Here is a 22,713-nt window from a genome sequence, read left to right on the forward strand (position 1 = left end):
TAGGTTCTAGCAATGACTCAGATCTCCTTCCAGTATCTCTTTTTTTCTTTTCCTGCGCATGCAGCACAGAGAGGGCCTCATAACTTTCAGGGATGTGATGTAAAATATTCAACTGCTGAGACATTAATATCCATTACTGCATACATAAGTTGACAACAAATATTGTGCTCTGTTTTCTTAATGCAATTCAGTTGTTTGAATGGCAAAGAAAATAAATGATATTGGCTGAAATAAACTCTTTTAAATGAGGTCATGCACACACCCGAGCCACCGCCTGACATATAATGTGGAACAAAAATTCAATTTGACATATTGAAGTACTGATTTCCATGGAGAGACTGCTGACTGCTAGAGAGAGGGGGACAAAAATCTGTCATTCATCTGATTGACATTACTGGCTCCTCGTGAAAAAAAAAAAAAAAATTGAGTGAGGGAAGGAGAAAGAGAGAGAGAGGATCCATTCAACCCAGACTATTCTTCAGTGCGGCGGTCGCCTAGCAACCGGACCCTCCATCTTTTCACCGGCGAGATGAGGTTGGACAGTATCTCGCGGAGCATATGGTTTAGAAGGGAAGGTGCATCGCAGTCGATCAGCGGAGTGCTAGTCGGGAACGTATATCACCTGCTCGCAGTCAGAACATATGCATTGTGTGGCTCTGTCATCCGCAGCCCAGGAGAGAAACACAAACAATTAATGGTGGGCAGATGGCGGAGTGACGGTGGGAGGGAGGCGAGCGGGGGGATAGGCAGACGGACGGGGAGGTGGATTAGTGGTAGCTAGATAAAAAAAAAAAAAAGAAAACAAACAAACTTCTTTACTTTCTTTTTTAACTTTTTTGGGGGGAGAGAGAAAGAGGCTTGGAAGTGGTTCACATGTAGTCTGATTGGCATTTCCTAATGAGAGGAGACAAGCTGTAGAGAACAGCACAGCCAACTCCAGGTCCTGCCCCTTCTGCACTCACCACCCACTCACTGAGCCTCAGCTGTCACATTTCTTTTTCCCTTCCTCTGTGCTTTCTCTCTCTCTCTCTCTCCCCTCCCTCGTCCTCCTTCTTCTTCTCCCTCTCCTCCTTCTTCTTCTTCCGACAGACGCAGGTTCCTCATGCATATCTCAGTTTGAGCCATAATGATGGGTGATAATGACAGCACAGATTTGAAAGTTACAAACTCCCAGAAACAAGAACAAAGAGCGCACAACAAATGTGTGGAGGGAAGGCGCAGACACAGAGAGGACGCGTGCGAGAGAGCGAGAGAGCGACAGCGAGAGAGAGAGAGAGAGAGAGAGAGAGAGAAGAGAGAGAGAGAAAGAGAGCAGATGCAGAGAGAGATAATAAGCAACAATGCCTACGAAAATCCCAGGGAGAAATCTGGTAATTCACACATAATAACTTTAATCAGCATTGTAACCCAATAAAGTCAGATTTTTCAGCGAGAATATTTACTATAGCCATGTATAATTCTTTGCAAAAATGTAACTGTTTTTCTATTGATTAACAATACTGACACTTACTTATGAACAACAGAATTTCCAGTTGAGCACTTTTTTCAGTGTGAAAGCACTGGCTATGTACATTCTTGATTTTTAGTATACACACTCATACAAACTACTGTTGGAGCACACCAGAGGCGGAAAACCAGGAGAGGTTTCCATCTCTAAAGGGGAGTGTCAGAGTCGACAAGGCCTCTCTTACACAATATGTAAACGATAGTATATCCGAGGTAAACCATGTAGGAAATCAAATGGCAACCGGAGAGCTCTTGATTTTGAGTCATGAAGAGGATTCTTCACTGGCAATCCTAAAGTCTTCATCTCTACAGTTCAGTGAGTCCAAAATGATGAACAGTGTTGAAACAGCAAATGACAGACAGTCAGTCCGTCGGTCGGTCAGTCCATCAGTCAGTCGGTCAGTCTGTCGGTCAGTCGCAGGCCAGTCGGGATACAAAAAGCAAAGCCACAGCCAAACCACACTGCTTGTGCCACTGTTAGAAATTGGAGAAACTAGACGATAATAATAAAATACCATCATTTTGTCACAATTAAAGGCATTTGGAAATCTTTTTTTCCCCCAATATCTCTTCTTGTTCTTCTTCTGTCGTTGTCTTCTTTTTTTCATACAGTATAGAAACAGTAGAACAAATCAGAGTAGAGTAGAAACAGGCAGTCTTTGGTGGGGTGGGGGGCTGCTCATGTGTCTCTGTTACCTGCCCCCCACCTCGCTAAGTGTCATGAAGTGGATGTTGGAGGGGCAGTCGGACAGCTCCGGCTGCTGCTCTATAGGCAGGGAGTAGTAGCCGTCGTAACCCTGAACAAGTCCTTCGGACAGCAGCTGCTGCTTCTCCACCTCGCTCCACGCCCTGCTCCCTGCATCCCCTAAATCCACCTTCTTCCTCTCCTTCTCCCACGCCCCTTCCACCGCTCTCTTCCTCGCCTCCTCCCTCACCCGCGCCCTCTCCTCCTCCTCGCTCCCGCCGTACCGCACGCACAGACACAGCGCCCCCTGCTGAAGAGTGATATCAGCGAATCGTCGTGTCCTGCCGTTCACCATGGCGCTCATCTGAGACACGCTCACGTTCACCCCGCTTTCGAGGACACGGCCCCCGACTCCTAACCCCAGGGCGAGGTCTTCCTCGATTGGCCGGGACTGGAGGAAGTGATGGGTGTCGCAGCCGTGCACGGTGAAGCTCAGCCCGCTCAGGTGGACAGCGCCGTTTAAAATGGCTGCCACGCGGCGGCTGTCCTCGCTGGCCACGCCGATGACTTCCGCGCTGACACGACCGTGGGAGACGGCAAACCGGATGCTGGGGCCGAGAATGGAAGGTCGGGAGCCAAAGGGAGGAGGGCGTGTCGGTCTGTGGCAGGTTGAGCCTACGGGCTCCGAGACTAGAGGTAACCTCTCCAGAGAGATGAAACTCCTCAGCTGTCTACGCAGCTCACACTGGATTCCCAGAACCACCTGCGGCACAGAACAGAACAGGACAGAAAATATTATGGAGGTTTCAATGCACTTTGATAATATAAAGTTAGACACTCGGCTGTGATAGAAGATTCTTTCACTGCAGACATTCTGACTTGTCATAACAGGAAAAGCACAGGTGTATCTAATGGCATTAAGAATGATTATTGTTGGCGTTTCACAGTAAGAACAGCACAGGTGTAAATGATAAAATGAAATTGAGCGTAGCGTTAGTTCTGGCAGGCCACGACGTCAAGCTCTAACTGCATAGCTGTCATCGCCGGCGCAGATCAGCTGATGGCTCAGCTGACTCTGCGTGCCCGCTCCCTATTGGGAAATTGCATTAAGAGCGGGGTATTTAATCTGCTCTCGCCCGACCCTCCTTCCTGCTTCCTCTGCTGCTGGCACTTTCGCAACCCACCTCCACCCCAGCTCCTCCTGTATTCATGTTGGTTGCTCTGCTCTGTCTGGGTTTTCTTTTGCTGCTGCGCTCCCTGCTTATGCCGTTCATGATGGCTCGTGAAGGGCAGGAAGGTGCTCTTCCTGCCTCAGGCTTTCCACGCAAGCGCGTGGAAGAGCAGGGGGCCCCAGAACAGTATCATACCGCCAAATAAAACTGTGCAAGTAAATAAAGATTATTTTGACAAAAGTGGTCCTGACTGAATTATGGTTGAATGAATTCCATTTAGCTGCTTTAGTTTCAGCGTCCCAGTGTTGCTCATGCTTGCTTGGAAACTTGGAGACACCATTAATGTTATCAGTAACACCTGTGCTCTTCCCACGATGACAAGTCAAATGCTTGCTGTGATAATGGCCCTATACATGTAGCAGGGCGCTGAAAGGTGCAAACGTAAGTGTGATGTAGACATATAATTATTGCTATATCTCACACCAGTGTGTTTCCTGATATGACCTTTCAAAACATCTGTTCTAATAAGTGTCTATTCAAGGCTGGGCATATTTTTTGTAGATGTACTGTGATTAAATTATCATACTGTTTGGAATACATTCTTATAATTAATTTGTTGTTGATAGCCAATTTAGCCATATTGCCCATTAGGAAGAATGAATTAAAATCACAAAAATGTATAAATAATGTAAAACACATCTTAACTTAAAAAAGTTTAATTGCAGTTAATTTTTATTTCACATGCTCTTTTTTTTTTTTTTTAATGGCGCATCTTATCCATTGACACTTAAATCACACGCAGGGACAATGGCAGTTAGTTAGAGTTGGGGGGAACTGAGGGGTCAGTTTATAAAATTATGTCAAAGTTAAATGTGGTCGACATTTATGTTTTTTGTATTAATTTGAATGGCTCAGATAACATGACAGGATAAACTGCCAAAAATGTGCAACAATTGGAAAACGTTTTCCATTGCAGCAGATGACAAACTTGAACACCAACGTGTCATAGGTCAAAGCAGCCACATCAACTACAGTCAACAACAGCAAGGAGATGAAGAGGGAGAGAAATTCCCCAGACTCCTTTATAAAATTGCTCAATTTTGATAGTTGTTGATTTAGGTGAAACTTTATAAACTTTTAATAACACCTTCTATGACCAAATCTTAATTATTTGGGCCTTTTTGTAAATTTGGCTATGTTATGCATTCAATTTGTTCTTTCTTCGTGTCTGTTTGTCCCATTGATGTACGTATTTATGCAGTCAAAAGTGGTAGATGCATGTCAAAATGCCTGATATGTCGATAGACCAATCATTTGTGAAATGATTTTAAAAAACATCAAAACTTTGAAAAAGTTTCATTGGAGTTCATTTTTATTTTATTGTAGATTAGTTTTTTATTTCACATGCTCCTTTTCCAAAACTGTTTTTATCTAAAAATGGCATCTTATTGACACTTTAATTACATGTCACATTTTCTTTATCAAATCAAGTCACCTCCCCCTAAACTTGACATGTTTGCAGTTCTAATATAAGTCACCAAAAATATTCAAATATAAATATAGATATACACACAAATTTAGGCAATATAGACACATAATTAGAGCTTGCTGCTGAAAATGACTGGGGTTTATAGTGGGGGGAAGCTCACCTTGCTGGAGTCCCAGTTCTGTGTCTTGGTCTGTGTCTTCATCAGTTCGTATGTTTGTTCCATTCTGCCCACTTCAGGCTTCGGGAAGCCCGGGACAACATTATGAAGCTGGAAGCCAAATAGCTGCAGCCAGCTACCGATGTCTGGACACACACACACACATACAGAAAGAGAGAAAAAAGTGCACAGGGGGAGAAAGTCAGAATATAATGTGTATACTGTGAAACAAACAAAAAGTCATAAGGCCAGGGAAACAGCACCTCAGACAGGAAATCACACAATATATGAGCATAATATGTGACCAGGATGGTTCGGCTGGTGTTTCCCAGACAAACAGATTCCTTCTGTAATAAACAAGCCGGCTGCAGGAAAACGTGACAAGCCAAATGAATGTTCCATTAACCATAAGGACACACGGCTCCCACCGACATCCTGTATTCATTCTCCCACTCTTCTATTCCATCTCTTTCCCTCGCTTGAGTTTTTGTTTTGTCTCTCGGGGAAACAGTATGTTCTTGACAGACAGAGGGAACAAGACATAACAGCCTGTGTTAAAAAAAAAACACGCTGATCAGAGGCATGGCTGTCCTTTCTGTTGCCGGTACATTGTGTCTGTCACATCTTCTCTCTCCGACACACGGCTCACCTGTGGTTAGCTGCGAGCCCCTTTCACTCTCTCTTTATGGCAGATGTTTCCAGTGTGGGTGTAGGAGTGTGCGGGAGTGGGTGCAGCTGAGTGAAATATCTATCTGTATCTGCGAGAGGGCTGTAATGTGAGCCACTGATTCAGAGTTGAGTTACAGAGCGAGTGTGTGTGTCTGTGTGTGTACATGTGTGAAGCTAACCTGTTGTAAACTTCGTCACCTCCTCCACTCTCCCAACTGGGCAGTTATTCTTGAAGGCGTACACGTTAAAAGGCTTCGGCTCCTTGCTCAGCTCCCCCCACAGTTCGTGATTGGGTGAAGTCCATCGACCGGCTAGCGTGTCGTAATCCCTCCTGCCCAGATGGACCAGTCGTGTGAGAGGATCGTACAAGCCCCCGTGGAAGCCAATGACAAGCTGGAAGTCAGGGTTGGTGTCCTGGTAGACCTCTCCGTAAGGGGTGTAGAGGATCTCCTTGACAAGTCGCCCCTTGCTAGAGAAAACTGCCCTCGGACTCCCCGTGCTGTCGCAGGCGACATAGTACTCCTCCCCGCTGCTCAGCTCCATGGCGATGAGATGGCCCTGCAGGTCGTAGTACAGCGATGTGATCAGATTGCTGCTGTGGTTATACAAGTGACTGACCCTGGTGGGATGTGACAGATCAGCGTAAAAGAACTGCAGCTGCTCTCCCTGGCTGCTCTTGGTGGCGACGCGCCGACCTAGCCCGTCGTAGCGATACCACACGGTGCGCTCAGTCACTCTGTTGAAGACCCGAGTCAGCAGGCCGTTGGAGTTGTAGTCGAAGAGATCATTTGCTCGTTGGCGGAGGAAGCCGTCATCATCCACGCTGTACTGTAGCTCGCCGAGGTGTGTGATGCGGTCTCTTTGGTCGTAACGCAGTGGCGTCAGCCTGGAATTGAACCAAAAACATATATATGTTAATACTTCTATGAACTGTGTTTAATGTTAATATATCAACAAGACTAAGGGCAGAAGCGTGGTCCACGCAAGTACGGGAAAGCAGACATTTTAAGCTACTCAAAATCTGTTTCATGCGCTGTCGCGTTCTGGAGTTTGTCACCTGAGAATCGTAACGCAATGCAAGTGTGAGCTGCAGTCTGAGCACTACAGCCTGCAGGCACTATAGCATGAAACAAGAGGAAGCTTAGACCTTCTGATTGGGTTCATTCCTGCTAAAAACAACAACAGTTGACCATTTGATGAAGCTCTTGGTGAACACTACGTAGAGCGTCACCACTACTCATCTCTCCTTGACTACTTCTTTATCTCCTCCTTCTGTCAGTACAGCAGTGCACCAATTTCCTTTACTGCTGTGGTCACTGTCGTTTGTTACCTTCACCTGTGCGAGACGTGTGTTTGTGCCATCTGGGCCAGGCATTGTCATTTGCGTTCACGTACTTGCGTCGACCATGTTTCTGATCTGTGAGTCTACAGCCAAGCTAGCTAACATGCTCAAAATGACAATGCGTGCTGATGTTTAGCAAGTCAAACATTTACTATGATCACCATCTTAGTTTAACATGTTAGCATGCTAACACTTGCTAATTAGTGCTAAACACAAAGTACAGCTGATGGTGATGGTAATGCCAGTTTTTTCGATTTATTGGTCATAGACCGATATTGGACAAGTCCAATTCGACCTGATGTAGGTGCCAGAAGAAAAGTTAAGGGATCATTTAATAAACATTAATTCTAAAAGGGACTAAGTCAGGGGATCACTTAAGTCTGAAGAAATCATCATCTGGGGACCATGAATGACTATGAATTTAAAAACTCCATGGTAATCCATCTAATAGCTGAGATAATTCACTCTAGACAGAAGTTGACCAACTGACTTTGCCAACACCATTTCCTTGCTGCTTCCAAGAAATCGTGTCGTAACACATGTAATATCATTTTTTAAAAAGCAATTGTAAAATGTATTTCTGGTGACTTACCTAGCACTGGTCCCATGGCTGAGCAGGTTAATGTTCCCGTTGAGGTCGTAGCTGTAGCGCCACTGCGGCCGCTCATTAACAGAGGCACTTTGCAACTGGCTGTCTGCGTCATACTCATAAGTGTAGCGCGTCACGTTGTTGTCCACGCCCACCCTGATGTCGCAGGTGGTTGTGCGCCCTGCAGAGTCATACTGGATGGTCATCCAGTAGGCGATAGATTTAAGGATCTCGTACTGGACCTCGACCACCTGGCCGTAGGAGTTGAATACTTTGGTGTGCTTCATCAGATGGGTGGTGATCACCTAAACAAACGTGGATTAGATGGGTCATGTTGAACAAGTTAGCATGCAGCTAGAAAGTTGTACATCCAGTAGACATGGAGTAACTTTAGTGGGTTGTTAATTCTGAGTCATGCTTGCATTTGACATATTTAAGTCCAAGATTCACTCTCTTTTTAGCTTTGTTTTGTTCTCCACCAACTCCTGAGGGAAACATCTGTCTCTTTAGATGCTAAATTGTCCACTGTTTTCAAGAGCTTGTTGCTGTCTGCTTTTTTAGTGCTGTGTAGCTAAGGTACAGTCAGCACGCTTCCATGCACACTTAAGTCGAGCTACGGTCATAGCTCGATTAGGCCATTTGACTGGACTACTGCCATTGTCCCAGTATACAAGCACCAGGGGAGAATCAATTTATTGACAGAAGAATGGCCAACTCCACCACTGTAGGTGGCGATATGCACCGTTTCAGCTAGTTGCTACTGGACCTTCAGCCCTGCGCGGGGACTGTGGTGCATGTGCAGAATGCCGAGGCCAGTTCAGGTCCGACTAGGCATGAAAGAGTAAATTGACTTCCAACCGCATTATCTGGGTGTGTTAGTCCGACTTTGAGAAATTCTATATAGCACTATTTCAGTCGGACTAACATGTTTACATGGACTTTAAAAGTCCGGGTTCAGTCACACAACACAATAGTCCGACTTTTTCTAACATCATGTAAACATACTGAGTGAGCTTATCAGCATTGGGGTTTGTTGTGGTTGATGAATAAATATAAATAAATATAATAAATAGAGCTGAGTGATGAATCTCTGTGGATTCATCACTATGAGGGGCTGCTTCAACATAGATATACATTGATCCATTGTTAATATAGAAACATTGACTGGTGCAGCTTTAACGCAACATCTACACCTAACCCTAACCCAAGGAACAATTTGTGACTCAACTACTTAAAGAATCCCAATTTATGTGTGTTACATTTCAGTTGACAGTTTTCTACCTACCTGGTTGAGGTCATAAAAGATGACGCTGAATTTGCCAAACTGCTCGACTCGTCCCGATACATCAACGTAACGATACAGATCAATGGGAAGAGGGGTCTCGTTGATGACTGCCTGCATGCTCGTCACTCTGAAATTGTTGTAGCTGTAGTCAAACCTGGCGTTGACCAAGCCTTCTTCACTGAAGCGGAAGATTTGACGACTTGTCAGGGGACCTGCGCAGAGTTATTCAAGTTTCAGAAACACACATTTGCATGTACATGAACACATGCATTTTTACACACTGCCCTCACAGTTGGCCATCATGCTATCTGTACAAGCCTGCCTAATTAATTCAAATGAAGGACTAATTCAACATCATTAACAGAGACACACGCAGTGCAATCCATTCAATCTTAACTATCCCCACACCTCTATGGCATTTCCAGTGGTGACCTTTAATACGGAGAGATAATGAAATCTAAAGACAATAGCCATGATGGGCCAATGTGCTCCTTAATGTCAGAACATCAACTTTAACAACACCATTCATCACCTCTGCTGCTAGCTACTACAGCTCGTCCTCCATTTGGAAAAAAGGGCCTGCTAATGAAACACCATTATGGTGCTATTTGAGATGACTCTGATTGCAGTTAAAATGACTAAGTGTCTGGCTTTGGAGACTGTAGAGAGCTGGATCAGCATTACATCTTCTATTTTTATTTTCTGTGGAATGTTGATTCTAAAACCTGCGCTAATGGGAAAATGGCAGAAGTACTAAGAGGGATGTGGAGGCTTTTCTAGAGCCCTGGGGAACTCGCAGTCTGTTCGTCTCGCTTCTCTAGCTGTCACTTCCCCAAGCTGTCATCTTTCCCTCTTCCTTTTCTGTTTCTTTTCTCCTTTCTCACCTACCTCTCTCTATATCCCTGTCTCTCCTTTTTTTTTTTTTTTTTGGGTCCCTACTCTTCCTTGTCTCCTCTCAAGGGACAATTACCACTATCTCTCCTCTCTCCAAGGCTCCGTTTGTTCTGCTGAAATGAGATCAGTTAAAGGAAGGTGAGAGTCTATTCACAGTGAGGGCAAAGCGATAAACACACACACACACGCACACACACATACAGCTGTGCCTCGCAGATTAGTGACACCTGATCATGGCGAGCCAATCACAAAGCAATGTGAAGTGAACCAGCAGCAGAGATGAGAGCACTGTCAGCGACCCTGGAAAGACTCTGTAACTTGAGGGAATTGGTGAACTGTATTAAGAATGAAGGAATTCGAACATATCAGCAGCCACAGCTACAGGGACCCACTGATGGTCATGCTATTACTGGATAATACCTTCATTTATGAAGCACAGTGTCTTTCGAACTCATTTTCCAAATCATAAGTGAAACAACTGTCAAGTTATTAGGGTTATAATCGATGCCCTCCAATAAGATTTCCTGTCCCATGCAGATACGTACGAACGCAGAAAAATTCACAGACAGGCAGGCAAGACGTAGTGTAGTATACCCACACCTAGCCCACCACATATAACCGTATATTTGTACATTCTCTTGCTCACTTTGATCAGCCAGCCTGGTTTGCGGAGGTGGGGAAGACATAGTGCAGCTCAGAGCCAAGGGGGTGGTCTCGTACAGCTGTGGTTGACCACAGTCTCTTCCACTCGAACATGCTCGGCCCTATTCACACCTCTAACTGTGGCTGCCTCAGTGTCAGATGAAATCGCATCTCGGCTGACTCAAAGCCAGACTACAGAGTTTGAACCACTCATGAAAATCTGGTTAGAGATGCATGTGCCATCACAAAACAGATGCTCCAAGCACTTTAAAATACTCATTCAAAGATGACACATTGCACATTGCAAATATTTAAAATGTGTGGCTGTTGGTGTGTTTAGCGTGCATGCGCATGTGTGTTGTACCTGTCTGTCTGTATCGTATGGAGCTTATGAAGCCATTATGGGTGAGATGAATGGTCTTGACAGTGCCAGAGGCGTCGTCGTAAGTGAAGGTCACCAGGGTGGAGTCATAAACCACCTCCGAGAGCCGGGCTGCTGGTGTGTACCTTGAAAAAAATGAGTAAAGAAAAGAACAATTTATATAATAGCTGACAAATAAATAAGTGTCAGAAGTGGTATTTAAATAATAATAAATAAAAGGTAAAGTAAAATGTTTGAACTGCAATATAAGTAAACATGCTATACCTCATGAATAATAAAAAGATCCCTTGGGCCATTAAGGAACAAGTTGCAGCATCCTTCAACATTTCATCAAATTCAGACCGGCTGCTGTGGCAGTTATGGCCTTTCAAATCATGAAAACGGGACCGTTTATTATACTGTAGTGTCCCCATCCAGCCAATGATTATTAAAAATGTTAAATGCCGGGACGCAGCCCGAATCAGTCCTCCAACTTTCATCAAAATCAGATCAGTGGTGTCTGACATAGTATGATGATAAAAAATTTGACCTTTAATCAGTCTTCCCATTAGTCCAATCAGTGTAATTTGTAAGGACAGCTGCGTGTGTGTGTGTATGTGTGGCACGTATTGTGTCAGAGCTGTAATGGGGCTTTTAAATTTCTGAGATTAGCCTTTAATTACAGCACCTTCTTCAAGCCAATCAGTGTTATGTTTTTATAGGGCTGACTATAGTGCCAAGATGCATAATGCCTCCAAGTTTCATCAAAATCAGACCGGTGGTGTCGCCAATGTCACCTCTTCCACACTGCATTGCCTCCCCAAATGAACTGATTAAACCAACAGCCAGCAATGCTCAGTACCTGTAGATGACACTGCGTCCTGTTCCCAAGTACTGAGTCCTCATCAGCCGCCCGTCCAGGGTGTAGTCCTGCATGAAGGAGGACTGGCTGTCAGGAGGAGTGTATATGTTCCTGTAGTAACCGATGGACAGGAGCGACTGCAGGGCGTGCTTCACCATGCTGGGCATGGTAACGGCAACCAGACGGTCCGTTTGGTCGTATTCAAAGACGTAGCGCCGCTGGCTATGCAGGAGCAGCATAATAGACTGCAGGAAGCACAGACAGATGCAGAGCAGAGTGTGAATACTGTAGCTCTTTGGTTTGAGGAGCTTTTTCTTCTCTTTGTTTGGTGTATTTTTATGTTTCACTGTCATTCGGTGAAAACTTTGCATCACCAAAAAGGGTCTGCACTTCTGCGGCAACCTTGGCTCTACCTTGAGGACCAGGTATTTTTTCACTTAATTATTGAAGGCTTTTTAATTCTGAAAACTTAAAAGAAAATGAACAAAATCACCACAAGTGGAGCTCTGGGTTTTTCAGATGACTAAAAAGATTTTGTGAACTGTTTGACTTTGATTTCACATTTCAGGAAGCTTTCAAACCTGTAGTTATTTTAACTGTTTGAACTGCAGTAAAATAATGTGTTGTAAAAATACTTTTCTATTTAACTGTAAGGTATAATATTAATGTATGAATTATACATGCAGGTATTATTAATTCTTAGATGGCTCTGTAATATAAGCTCATTTACACTTTAGTGAGACCAAAAGATGACACTAAATGTATTTCAGGCTGAATATCATATAATTAAATATTTCAATTAATTTCAAGGATGGAAATTATGGTTTCTGGTAGCTTTTAGCTTTGTCACATACTTGAAGGAACACACCTCAGTATTTCTCCCCTTTGTAAAGCATGGTGACTGTTGACTATAAAACCCGCTTTAAGGAAATTACTGATCTTTTTTCTCTTCACCACTCAAGTACACTGTAACAGAGCCTTGAAACTTGCTTGAGTGACGCAATCTATCACAATAAACGTCTTGTCTGCTTACAGCTCTCACTGTACTGTTGTGTGGCCATGCAGCTATCAGTACAGATTGAAAAAATCTACACAAAAACCTAAGGCAGACATATTCTTCACTCTGCAGATTGATTTTCATGGTTAAGTCAAATGAATGGAGATTAATGGCTGCCTCAAAGAGATGAAAAACACATGAAAAAATGCGAAGTGTTATGCTATGGAAAATGATTTAAACTTTTTTTTTCATTTTGCTTCTTTCATCTCGCATAACTGTAGCGCTTCTCAGGCTTTAAGTGTTAGTTTTGGTTTCAGGTAACTGTGATAACCTTGAAGCACCAAACAAAGGAAGAGCAGATATGTTAGATTTCTGTTAACAGCAAAGACAAAAACAAGAAGCAGTGAATCCATCAAACAAATCTCAGCATGATACAGAGAGAAACTGTCTCTCACTTCCCACCTGAGCATGTTTTTTCTATAAGTACACGTCTTACTCTGTCTGCGTATGTGTAGCTCCAGATCTTGCCGTTGATCCAGGCTCTGGACACCACCCTGTCATTCTCATACTCCAGCCGTTCGGACCAATCTCCACGGTAGATGGCTGACAGCAGTCCTCCACCTGAATAACTGATGTTTACTTCAGTGTATTTGCTGCTGGGGGACCAGACCACGGGCCGGCCAAGTGAGTCATACTGGATGTGGAGGGTGAACTTCCTGTGGTCATCGTAGATCTTTCCTACTCTGGTGCTCTGATCGAAGTCTATTGACAGCAGGTTCCTGTTATGTGCCTGAGAAGAAAAATCAGTGAAATGTCAACAAGATGGAGAGCGAAACTGGAGAACTTTTGGAGAACTTTGGAGATGATGGAGAACTTTTTAATTTGACTGCTTCATAATAATCATACGTTTTTAAATAAGGCCCCAGACATGCAAATGTGAAAGAAGGGGCATGTCTGAGAGAAGCAGAGATTTCATTAGTTTAGATAAATTAATTGTGACATTTACAGCAAACTGGACCTGCATAATAACAATAAATTGCCTTGTGAACAAGTGAAGAGCTGAGTCCTGGGGACTGCTAATTAATTAGCACACATCAGATAAAATGTCCTCTTCTATTGAAATATGAAATATGCTGTTTGTTTGCGGCGTGCTTTCCTTGCCAAGGAGGAAGAGAAGAGGTGTTGCAGTTGGCGTGTGATTTGTGGAAAGTACAGCTAACGGGGTCTGCGTCATTCGACCTCTCGGCTCGCTCGCTATGACGTTGTTAATCAGTCAAAACATCTTACGTGTTGAGTAACACCAGACAGTACCACTGTTTAGTTTGGCTCAAAACAAATGGGAGGAGTGCACTGAGAAGGGGCATTTCGGGAGGAGTGTAGGAAGGTCAGGTTGCACAACACTTCACATTTCTAAGATGTGGCTTTGGTGATGTAATTTGACCTATTCGCACACCTTTTCTTGGTATTTGGCTGGTGTTGTGATGTTTCCTGTTTACCAGTGTATTAGGTTGATAATGCATGCTGTCTTAGAGCACTGGGTTTTATATATTATCTGAGATAGCTGAAGAATAATTCTGTGATTTAGTGTTTTACCCTGAGCCTGCGTTCATAAGTGCTGTAGTTAGTCTTGCTCTGCTCCTTCCTTTGCCTCCACTCGATCAGGCTGGGGGCATGGTCTCCGGGCAGGCTGATGTTACAGCGGCTGGCCGTTGGACTGACTCCGCCCCCAACGCCTCCGGGGAGGAGGGGCTCCGTGCTGAGTGACAGCTCCATCCCGCTCGCCAGCGACACAAGGAACGAGCCGTCGGCGCTGACTCTGTATGAACTCTGAGCGTGGTCTTTGGAGGGCCACACACGTACAGAAGTGCACACACGCACGAAGGCAAAGAAAACCACACATTCACACAAGATGCAAGATGCAGCGACAGGTGAAAAAAAGGGTGACAAACATCAGTTACTGTCTCATGAAAACCGTCTTGAGAAGAATCAATGAGACATAACAGCAGACTGCATGAATGCAATGAATACGAGTCTGGCTTCTTGTAAAGGTGCTTTGTTGGAATTAATTGCTAATTCTTGGTGCTTAGTATTTTTCTTTTTTTTAAAATGTTCTCTGCAACATTAGCGCTGTACTGTATCTGCTATTGTACCTTCAGAAAAACTGTAATCTATTGAAAAAGAGAGGCAGATGCACAGATAGTGAGCGAGAGAGAGGGAGCAATAAAAGAGGAAGAGAGAGTGAGAGAAAAGAGGTAGTAAAGGAGTTGTTTGGCCATGACAGCTTTTCACACATTGCAAAGGTTTCTCAGAAACTGTTCTTTCATTTCTATATTGCTCTGAGTAGGATTTCATACAGACAGTACACACACACCGACATCCCTTTGTCACAAGCCTCTATCATTTCTAAAACACAATTAATAAAGAAAATGCAAAAATAATCATAAAACTATATATTAATCATAAAACTTAATGCGCCCAATAAACTGAGTAGTAACTTCTATTCCCTCCACCACTATAAACCCTCTTTCTGTACATATGGTTATTGTTGCCTCAGAGGCAGGAATAGACACAGTGAATTTGTGGGTGGTGGAAGTAAAAGGAGGGGCTGCTCTAAAATAGGGGGTCATTTCGACTCTTCCCTGGCAGCTCTGTCACACTGTAGCGCTGGCGTGTGTGCGAGTGCATTTGTGTGTGTTGGAGCAGGTTCACTCTCCCTGCAGTCCTGTCATTGTGACAACTGCTAGAAAGCAATTAAAGGGATGGCATGAGAAGAAACTGCTCCCATGAGCGGCTTCTCCACTCCACTCTCATTTTCTCCCCCTCTCATCTCTGCCCTCTTCCCCGTTTCTTTCCTGTGGTCGTTAAGACGTTTCACACGTCAGTCGGATCTGAATCTTTATTTATTTTTTGTAAATAAATAAAAAACACTTTTTTCATACTACCCATTAGTCTGGTTATGTAAGGAGGTCATATCAGATCTATCTGTGAATTATTCATAGGAAAGAAAAGTCTAAACCCCTTTCCAAAGCTGTGAATCTTCTGTGCACACGATGAAGAAGGAGGAGCACAGGTCAGTTTGTCTGACCTGACCAGAATAACAGCCACGCTATTGCAGTTTGCCAGTCATAAATGTTTAAACATCACTATAACCTTACAGTCTGTCCTCCATATACATCCGTGTTATGCTGCCTATGCTTTAGTCCCCCCCAGATGAGTCATAAGCGGCCTGGCCTGGTATTGTGGTAAACTAGATGGGCGTAGATTCATCATGGGGAGGCTACAATCTTTCCTGCTTGTCAACCCGTGAATACATGCACACATCACACCAGTGCCCCCATATTTTGTCACTGTGTAAACTCCACTGTCCTCCCACAGTCTACCAAAGTCCCTAGTTGACCTCTGAGGAGGGACAACGCCACACAACGCGCCATGATGCTGTACCTTGTCTGAACGTGTAGATGGTGTCACTGGCAGACAGGTTGGTGCTGGTGACGAAGTTCTCACGGTTGGACGCCTCAACCTCCACCCGAGACCAGCGCTCCAGGTTGCCGTGGAAACCGCTAACCTCACCAGTGGGGAGGGTGATGTTGGTCACACGGCCTTCGCTGTTGTACCTTGGAGAATAACAGCAGAGAGGATGATGTACAAGCACAAACACACGCAGATAACTGCCGCTCTTGGACAAATGAATGCAGCCATACATTGGTACATAGACACGTGCATGCATTCCCACTATCGCTTCGTTCTCGCCTCTCATACACAAACATCGGCACAGAGTAAGTGTCAGCTATGATTTATATGTGTAATTATCCAGCTGTGGAATTTGAGACAGAGGCTCGGTCGGCAGTGGTGAATAATTCAGACAGATGTGTTTTTGTGTGTGCCTGCTATATGTGTGATACTGACTGTGTGTGATCAAAGTGTTGCAGAGTCATTCTTCAGCTAATCAGTCATTTCAAGAAAGACTCAACTGAAAGAAGAAGTCTGTCCAGCTTTCTACAGTGATGCTCTAGTTACCACCAGATGGCACTCACATTTCACACCGCAAACACAAACTCTGTCTCACATTAATACACAGGCACACTGCCTGTTTATAAATACAGCACATGCAGAAACAAGCAACCGACCACAACTGAATAAAAGTGAAAAAGAAAGAAAAAAGTAAGTGAGAAAGAAAAATAAAGAGAAAAAATGGAAAGAAAGAAAAAATATATAGAGACGGAAAGAGAAAAAAAAGACATGACAGACAAAGAAAAATAAAAGATAAAAGAAAGAAACAGAAAGAAAGAAAGATAAAATCAAGAAAAAAGACAATGAAATAAACAAAGAAAAAGAAAAAGACAGGAAATAAGATACTTGGATGTACAAAAAAGAAAAAAGACAGACCGACAGAAGACGGACAGAAAGGAAAAACAAAGAAAGATGAGAGAACAATAAGCAGAGAAAAAAAACTTACTCATAAACAGTGGTCCAACTGTTCTCATCACTCTTGGTTGCTAGGAGACCCGTGTTGCCATGGTAAGTGATGTGGGCGATGTCATGGCCTTGGGCTGACACCTTTCTCAGTGTTCCGCTGTTGCTAAGAGACAACCAGTACACCTGTCCGCCAGGTAGTGCCAGCCAGAGAGGCACTCCATGAGCGTCCCTCCTCACCTGGAGCCCGCGGCCATCACGACTCGTCAGTCCAGACAGCTGGCCGTCCGTGCCGTAAGAGAAGTTGTACAGGTAGTGGCCCGTGATCAGGTGTTTGGTGTACATGTGGGAACCATTCTGTCATGGAGAAGAAGAGAAAAGAGTTGTCAGGGTATTGCAGGGTATTGCAGCCGGTATTCGCTATTTTAACTCCACGAGAGGGAAAATTCACCACTTGTGGATGTCAGTGTTGATGGTAAATGTAGTCAATTTAAGCAGTAAAATCCTCAGTGTGTGTTGTAATGACAGAGAAAGCTGAGCTCTCCTGCTGCCAAATCTTATGTTTTTCCAGCACCCTCATTTCACATGTATACTTACGTAGTTGGTGCCAAGGAAGAACAAAAGGCTACTTAAGCTTGGACTTCTAGTCTCCTGTTCTGTGCAGTATGCCTTTGAATTTATTGCAAACTAGCTACTCCAACAGCAAAATTCGCATCCCAAACTAGAATGACAGTCAGTGCATACCTCCGCCAATGCCGCACATTCCCTTTTACTTTAATCAAACCTTGTTCATGATATCAAATAAAACACATTCAAATCCACTAAATTTTTATTTGGATCTGCATCACAGAAATCAGCCACTTAAATTCACCTGCCCAAGGACTGAAGTCGAAAATTAGCCAGGATTACTAAACTGGCACATTTACAGAAATGTTATTAACATTCAATGTCCCCGTAACTATAAATAAAGTAAAAGAATCCAGATCAATGCATTATTCATTGATAAATTAACCAAAATGTTGAAAAATGCCTCATCTCACAATTTTAAAGAAAGTGAAAAAATCCTGGATCTGTCCCTTTATCCTGATCTGCACCAAAAGTTACTGGGGTTTATTCCGGCCCGAGACCCATCCTCCGTCCAAGTTTCGCAGAAATCCGTTCAGTAGATTTTTGTGTAATTCTGCTGACAAACCAACCAACAAACAAACGGACACGGGCGAAAACATAACCCCGCTTGCAGAAGATAATACAAGTGCAGAGGATGTTATGGACGGGATACATTTGACAGTGTTTTGGCTCACTCAGATATTAATTTCTCAGTCAATATAGCACGGACTGAAGAATTTATTACTTTAATTGTCTACAATTTCATTAGACATCAACATAAAACATCACAATTTTTTTCTTTGATAAGTTTACACTATGTTTGAGTGTATTCTTAGTATTCTTAGTACTAGCTACCATAGTTTCAAACTAAGATTTATTAAATTGTGTTGGACCATTAAAACGTAAGGACTATCTTAGTTAGTAGAAACTTAAGTATTTACTGATATAAACAGGATGTCATCATAGCATCACAAGATGTAGCCTAGCATAACTCCCAAAAATGACACTTTTAGGGAAAACAATATAGCTTAACTGCGAGTCTTATCTAAATCTAGGTTACTTTGTTTTACTCATATATTTCATACATGGAGAAATATGTGTTTCAGAGTTAGTAGTAGTGTTCAGAATGAGAAAAGCCGATGTGATTATGCTAACTTAGCTGACATTATTTTGTCGTTCAGTCTTAGCATTAAGTTTTGTAATACCGGGTTAAATTAAGTCTCAGGTCAGATAAGTTGACCATGTTACCTTTTCTTTCCCTCCAAACGCGACATATTAGCAAGCTAACGTTAGCTTTGTTTGTTATTTCATTTAGTTAGCTTCTCAGCAGTTAGCACTAGCCTACACAAGGCAATTACTAGATTTAGTAACGATAAATCTCTACGTATGAATAGTTTGTGTCGCTCAACCTGTTTTAATTTAGTAATGTGTAAATCATAGTGAACACCCAGTTATATGTAGACTAAGTTAAAACTTACTAACAGCACAAAATTATACAATATTAAGGAAAATTCATGCATAACGGTTCAAGTATCAAGTATCTAGATATTTCACATGCAAATACACATGTCCTACAGACACAGCTCAGGCACTGTGTACCTGGCTGAAGAGATAGAGCTCCTGGTCCAGCGGGGAGCTGATCTCCACCAGTCCGGCAGGGCTCGGCTGAGGCTGGTTGGGGCTGACAGCTCTGATCCGGATGTTGCCTAGATCAGCAATATACAGGGTGCCATTGGGGGCCACGGCCAGAGAGGAGGGGGCTTTGAGACGAGCGTCGCGGGCGTAGCCTCCATCTCCTGATAAGAGAAACAAGAAGGCATCATTTCAATGAGAACTCTTTATCAACAAAATGGCATAAGTGAAGGCACCCTCAGTTACAAACACACTGAATATTACAAATGATTCTTTAGAGAAGAGAGAAGTCACAACTGGTACACACAAGCTTCGCAAAATATGAGATCCCATGGTGCCGCTTAACCGTTTATCAGTTTGGCTCAGGACTTTGACTTGTTGGGATACCATAGCTTCCCAATGGAGTTGGTACCACCACCTTGATAGTGACCTCAGCCTTATCAGACGTTGGTAGTGGGTGACTGAATGCATTCAGATGTCTTTGGTAGCACAGCGGGATAATAGCCGGGTGAAGCCCTTTAGATGCTGTCAGCAGTAGGCCCCGGGCCTCTGATGGGTCTGTGCAGGCAGCAGGGTGGCAGTTTATCTCTTTACAGCATGCGCATTATGTGTGTTTGTATGCGTGTGTGTGTGTGTGTATTTGTGTGCGCGCGTGTGCCCATGCCTGTTTGTATTTGCAACGCGTGCGTCACACGTGTGCGCATGTTCAAAGACACGGCGTGAGTGTCTACGGTGAAGGGATGGAAACGGAAAGCCTCTGAAGAGAGTAATCATCTGTTAACAGCAAGACATGATTGAAAATATGCAAAGTACAACCCAAGAAATAGGGATGGTTACAGCCCATTGGCTTGTGGCATGGGAGAGACACTTCCCTCCATTTTGAATAGAAAAGCGACTGATTTTCATGAGCAGAATTAAATGATAAAATCACATCCTCCGACACTTACAATGAAAGCATGGCCTAACTGTCAAAAGAACATCTGCTTATTTGTTTGGTCCTTTCCCTCTTCCCTTTATTACATTTCAGGTGCCCTTCCATGATACACCAACCAGTTAAAACGAGACGAGAGCTTTCTCTTTTCCCTGTCATTTGAATGGATTTGAAAGGTTTCTCTCAAGCTGGTGCTTACTGAAATTTAGCTGGAGGTTTTTGCCAAGAAGGAGCCTCTCCATGACTACCAATACAGATACATCCTCCTATACACACACATTTATATGTCGTATTACGTTCACTTACTTTTCCATTGTGACATTGTCGATAGTCATTTCTTTGCTGGATATCGTCCTCGTTTCCATAAACGTTGTTTTCATAATTTTTTTTATTATTTCTCAAGGAGAGTCAAAACAGCCCTTCTTAGATATTAAAATTCCATCTGAATTAAATAATTTAGACACATTCAGGAAGAGAAGAAAACAGTGGAGGAGACAGATGAGAGAAAATGTTCGTCTCAGGCACTGCTAATAAAATCACTGGCCAGCAGGGACACACGGGCAGAAAGATTTAATCACTCAATATTGAGACACACTGACTTTTTCACTTCGTTTAAGTTATGTCAAAGCTTTTGAAAATGTTCTTGTTTTGTTTCCTTCCAGGCCAAGAAAGATATGATTTCATATGACCTTTAAGTGCAGTTTTGATTTTTGTACTGTAATCCTATTACACACAATCTAATACTGTCACATTACTTAATCCTGCATGGGTGTGTGTGTGCGTGTGTGTGTGTGTGTGCGTGTGCCTGATGACCCACCAGAGAAGCAGTCACAGTTGGGGTCTATCTTACAGTCGCAGTCCGTGGGGGCTCCGGAGATAACAGATATCTCCCCGTTGGTCGACACCTGTGAAGTGTTCAGAAAAAACGTCACACACGGCTCCAAAATGCTCTGGGAGATTGTTGTTCAAGAGAAGATAATGTTCGACAACAGCCTTTGTTACGTCTAATCTCTGCCACAGACAAGATAATGATGGCATTTCACAAACACCTGAGCTGGAAATACGAATTAATAACATCAAAATGATATAAGAGGGAAACGACAACAATTTCTTTGGCTGCGTGAGTCGACAGGCACTTCAATCCAGCAATCTATGATGATATCTCAAAAGTGTAGGAAAAAGAAAATCTTCAGTGTTTGACCTAAATGGGTCTTTGTTGGAAATTAAACTAATTGTCCTGATGGAGAGTGCTATAAACGAGGGTGAAAACTGCTCCACCAACAGCTTGATTCTGATGTATCTTGGAGGGGTGATACTTCTTAACTGGTCCAAGGGGAGCATGGGCTGTTGGAAGAGGATTGAGAAAGATATGCTTGATTTGGATTTTTTCTTTTTCAATCAACTTTATTATCCCTTGGAGGATGTTGGGAACGTTTTATAAAGCTATCCTGTAGACAGAGTTACATGTTAATACCACTCTCATGACTGTATAGCACCTCCAAAGCTCATTAATTAACATCTCAGATGTTCTTCGCATAATGCGTAAAAAAAAAAGAGTGAAAACAAGACGTAACTTGTTAATTAGAGAACTACGTAGCTGTGAAGGTAGGCAGGTTTTGTACACATTGCTTGCTAGCTGTTTCCCACGATACCAGTCCAACTGCTGGTGGAACGAAAACCTACATTTTTCCCTGAGTTTAATGACTTTACTCTGTATTTATCAAGCATCTGGAAATAGAAAATTAATTGTATATGGCGACACTTTCCTAATTTTAGGTTTTGGAGTCATCTACTCGTCCAAGGCCTACCTATATCCAGAAGGAGGACAGTGGTAGGACAAACGTGGCAGAGGTGGTGAAATATAGTAGCAAGAGATTGTGATTTAAATTATAGACCAAATTCTTTAGAGACAATGATAGGATTTTAAAGTTTTGTGATCACTGGTGGGCTAAAATATAAGGAAGTGCCCTATAAGGTGCCCTTAAATGTGTCATGATTTCTGCATGCTGGTGCCCTTTTTATTTTTCTTGCCCCTGCCCCTCAAACATCCTGAGTCTGCCACTGCTTGGGATTATGCTATAAAGGCTCCGTCTTCAAAAAATATGCCTACTTCACAGAAAACAAGTTCATGCGATTTGTGCTTAATTGAAAAAACAAAACAAAACAGCCACAACAGAGCTGATTGGGGATGTAATTATTGTGATTTTAATTCATCTCAAAGCTTCAACACCATGCATATTCAATAACTTTTTCCTGCCTCTATGCCAGATAAAAATACAATTCAACACATATTGGTTATGCGTGTGTGGCGCTTGATGTTACGACCAAATGTCTTGAGTGTGTGTGACAGACAGACGTGCTTGGACCATGAGAGCAGACCAACAGCAGGGCTGAAGCAATGCCTGAATCCTTACTGTGGCCAAGGCACGTTCACATTTAATCAGTAAAAAATTAGACTGGCTGGTTAAAAACAGTGCAAGA

The 22,713-nt window shown here is 43.2% G+C and overlaps 1 protein-coding gene across 2 annotated transcripts in view; it reads right to left on the reverse strand.

Moving 5' to 3' along the window:
* Nucleotides 1-2,195: 2,195 nt before the first annotated feature.
* The window catches only part of tenm1 (teneurin transmembrane protein 1), a 179,417-nt gene continuing 158,899 nt past the window's right edge, over nt 2,196-22,713 (reverse strand). For both annotated transcript variants that reach the window (XM_073486775.1, XM_073486774.1), the window contains 13 exons: nt 21,050-21,137; nt 19,269-19,465; nt 17,107-17,420; nt 16,092-16,264; nt 14,244-14,488; nt 13,147-13,440; nt 11,654-11,898; nt 10,795-10,937; nt 8,895-9,106; nt 7,613-7,914; nt 5,858-6,564; nt 5,013-5,155; nt 2,196-2,954 (listed from right to left, as the gene is read on the reverse strand). In XM_073486775.1, the coding sequence (XP_073342876.1) occupies nt 2,199-2,954; nt 5,013-5,155; nt 5,858-6,564; nt 7,613-7,914; nt 8,895-9,106; nt 10,795-10,937; nt 11,654-11,898; nt 13,147-13,440; nt 14,244-14,488; nt 16,092-16,264; nt 17,107-17,420; nt 19,269-19,465; nt 21,050-21,137 (3,819 nt within the window). In that variant the 3' untranslated portion in view covers nt 2,196-2,198. The remainder of the gene's footprint in view (nt 2,955-5,012; nt 5,156-5,857; nt 6,565-7,612; nt 7,915-8,894; nt 9,107-10,794; nt 10,938-11,653; nt 11,899-13,146; nt 13,441-14,243; nt 14,489-16,091; nt 16,265-17,106; nt 17,421-19,268; nt 19,466-21,049; nt 21,138-22,713) is intronic.

Source organism: Pagrus major, chromosome 18, assembly GCF_040436345.1.
Source record: "Pagrus major chromosome 18, Pma_NU_1.0".
Classification (NCBI taxonomy): domain Eukaryota; kingdom Metazoa; phylum Chordata; class Actinopteri; order Spariformes; family Sparidae; genus Pagrus; species Pagrus major.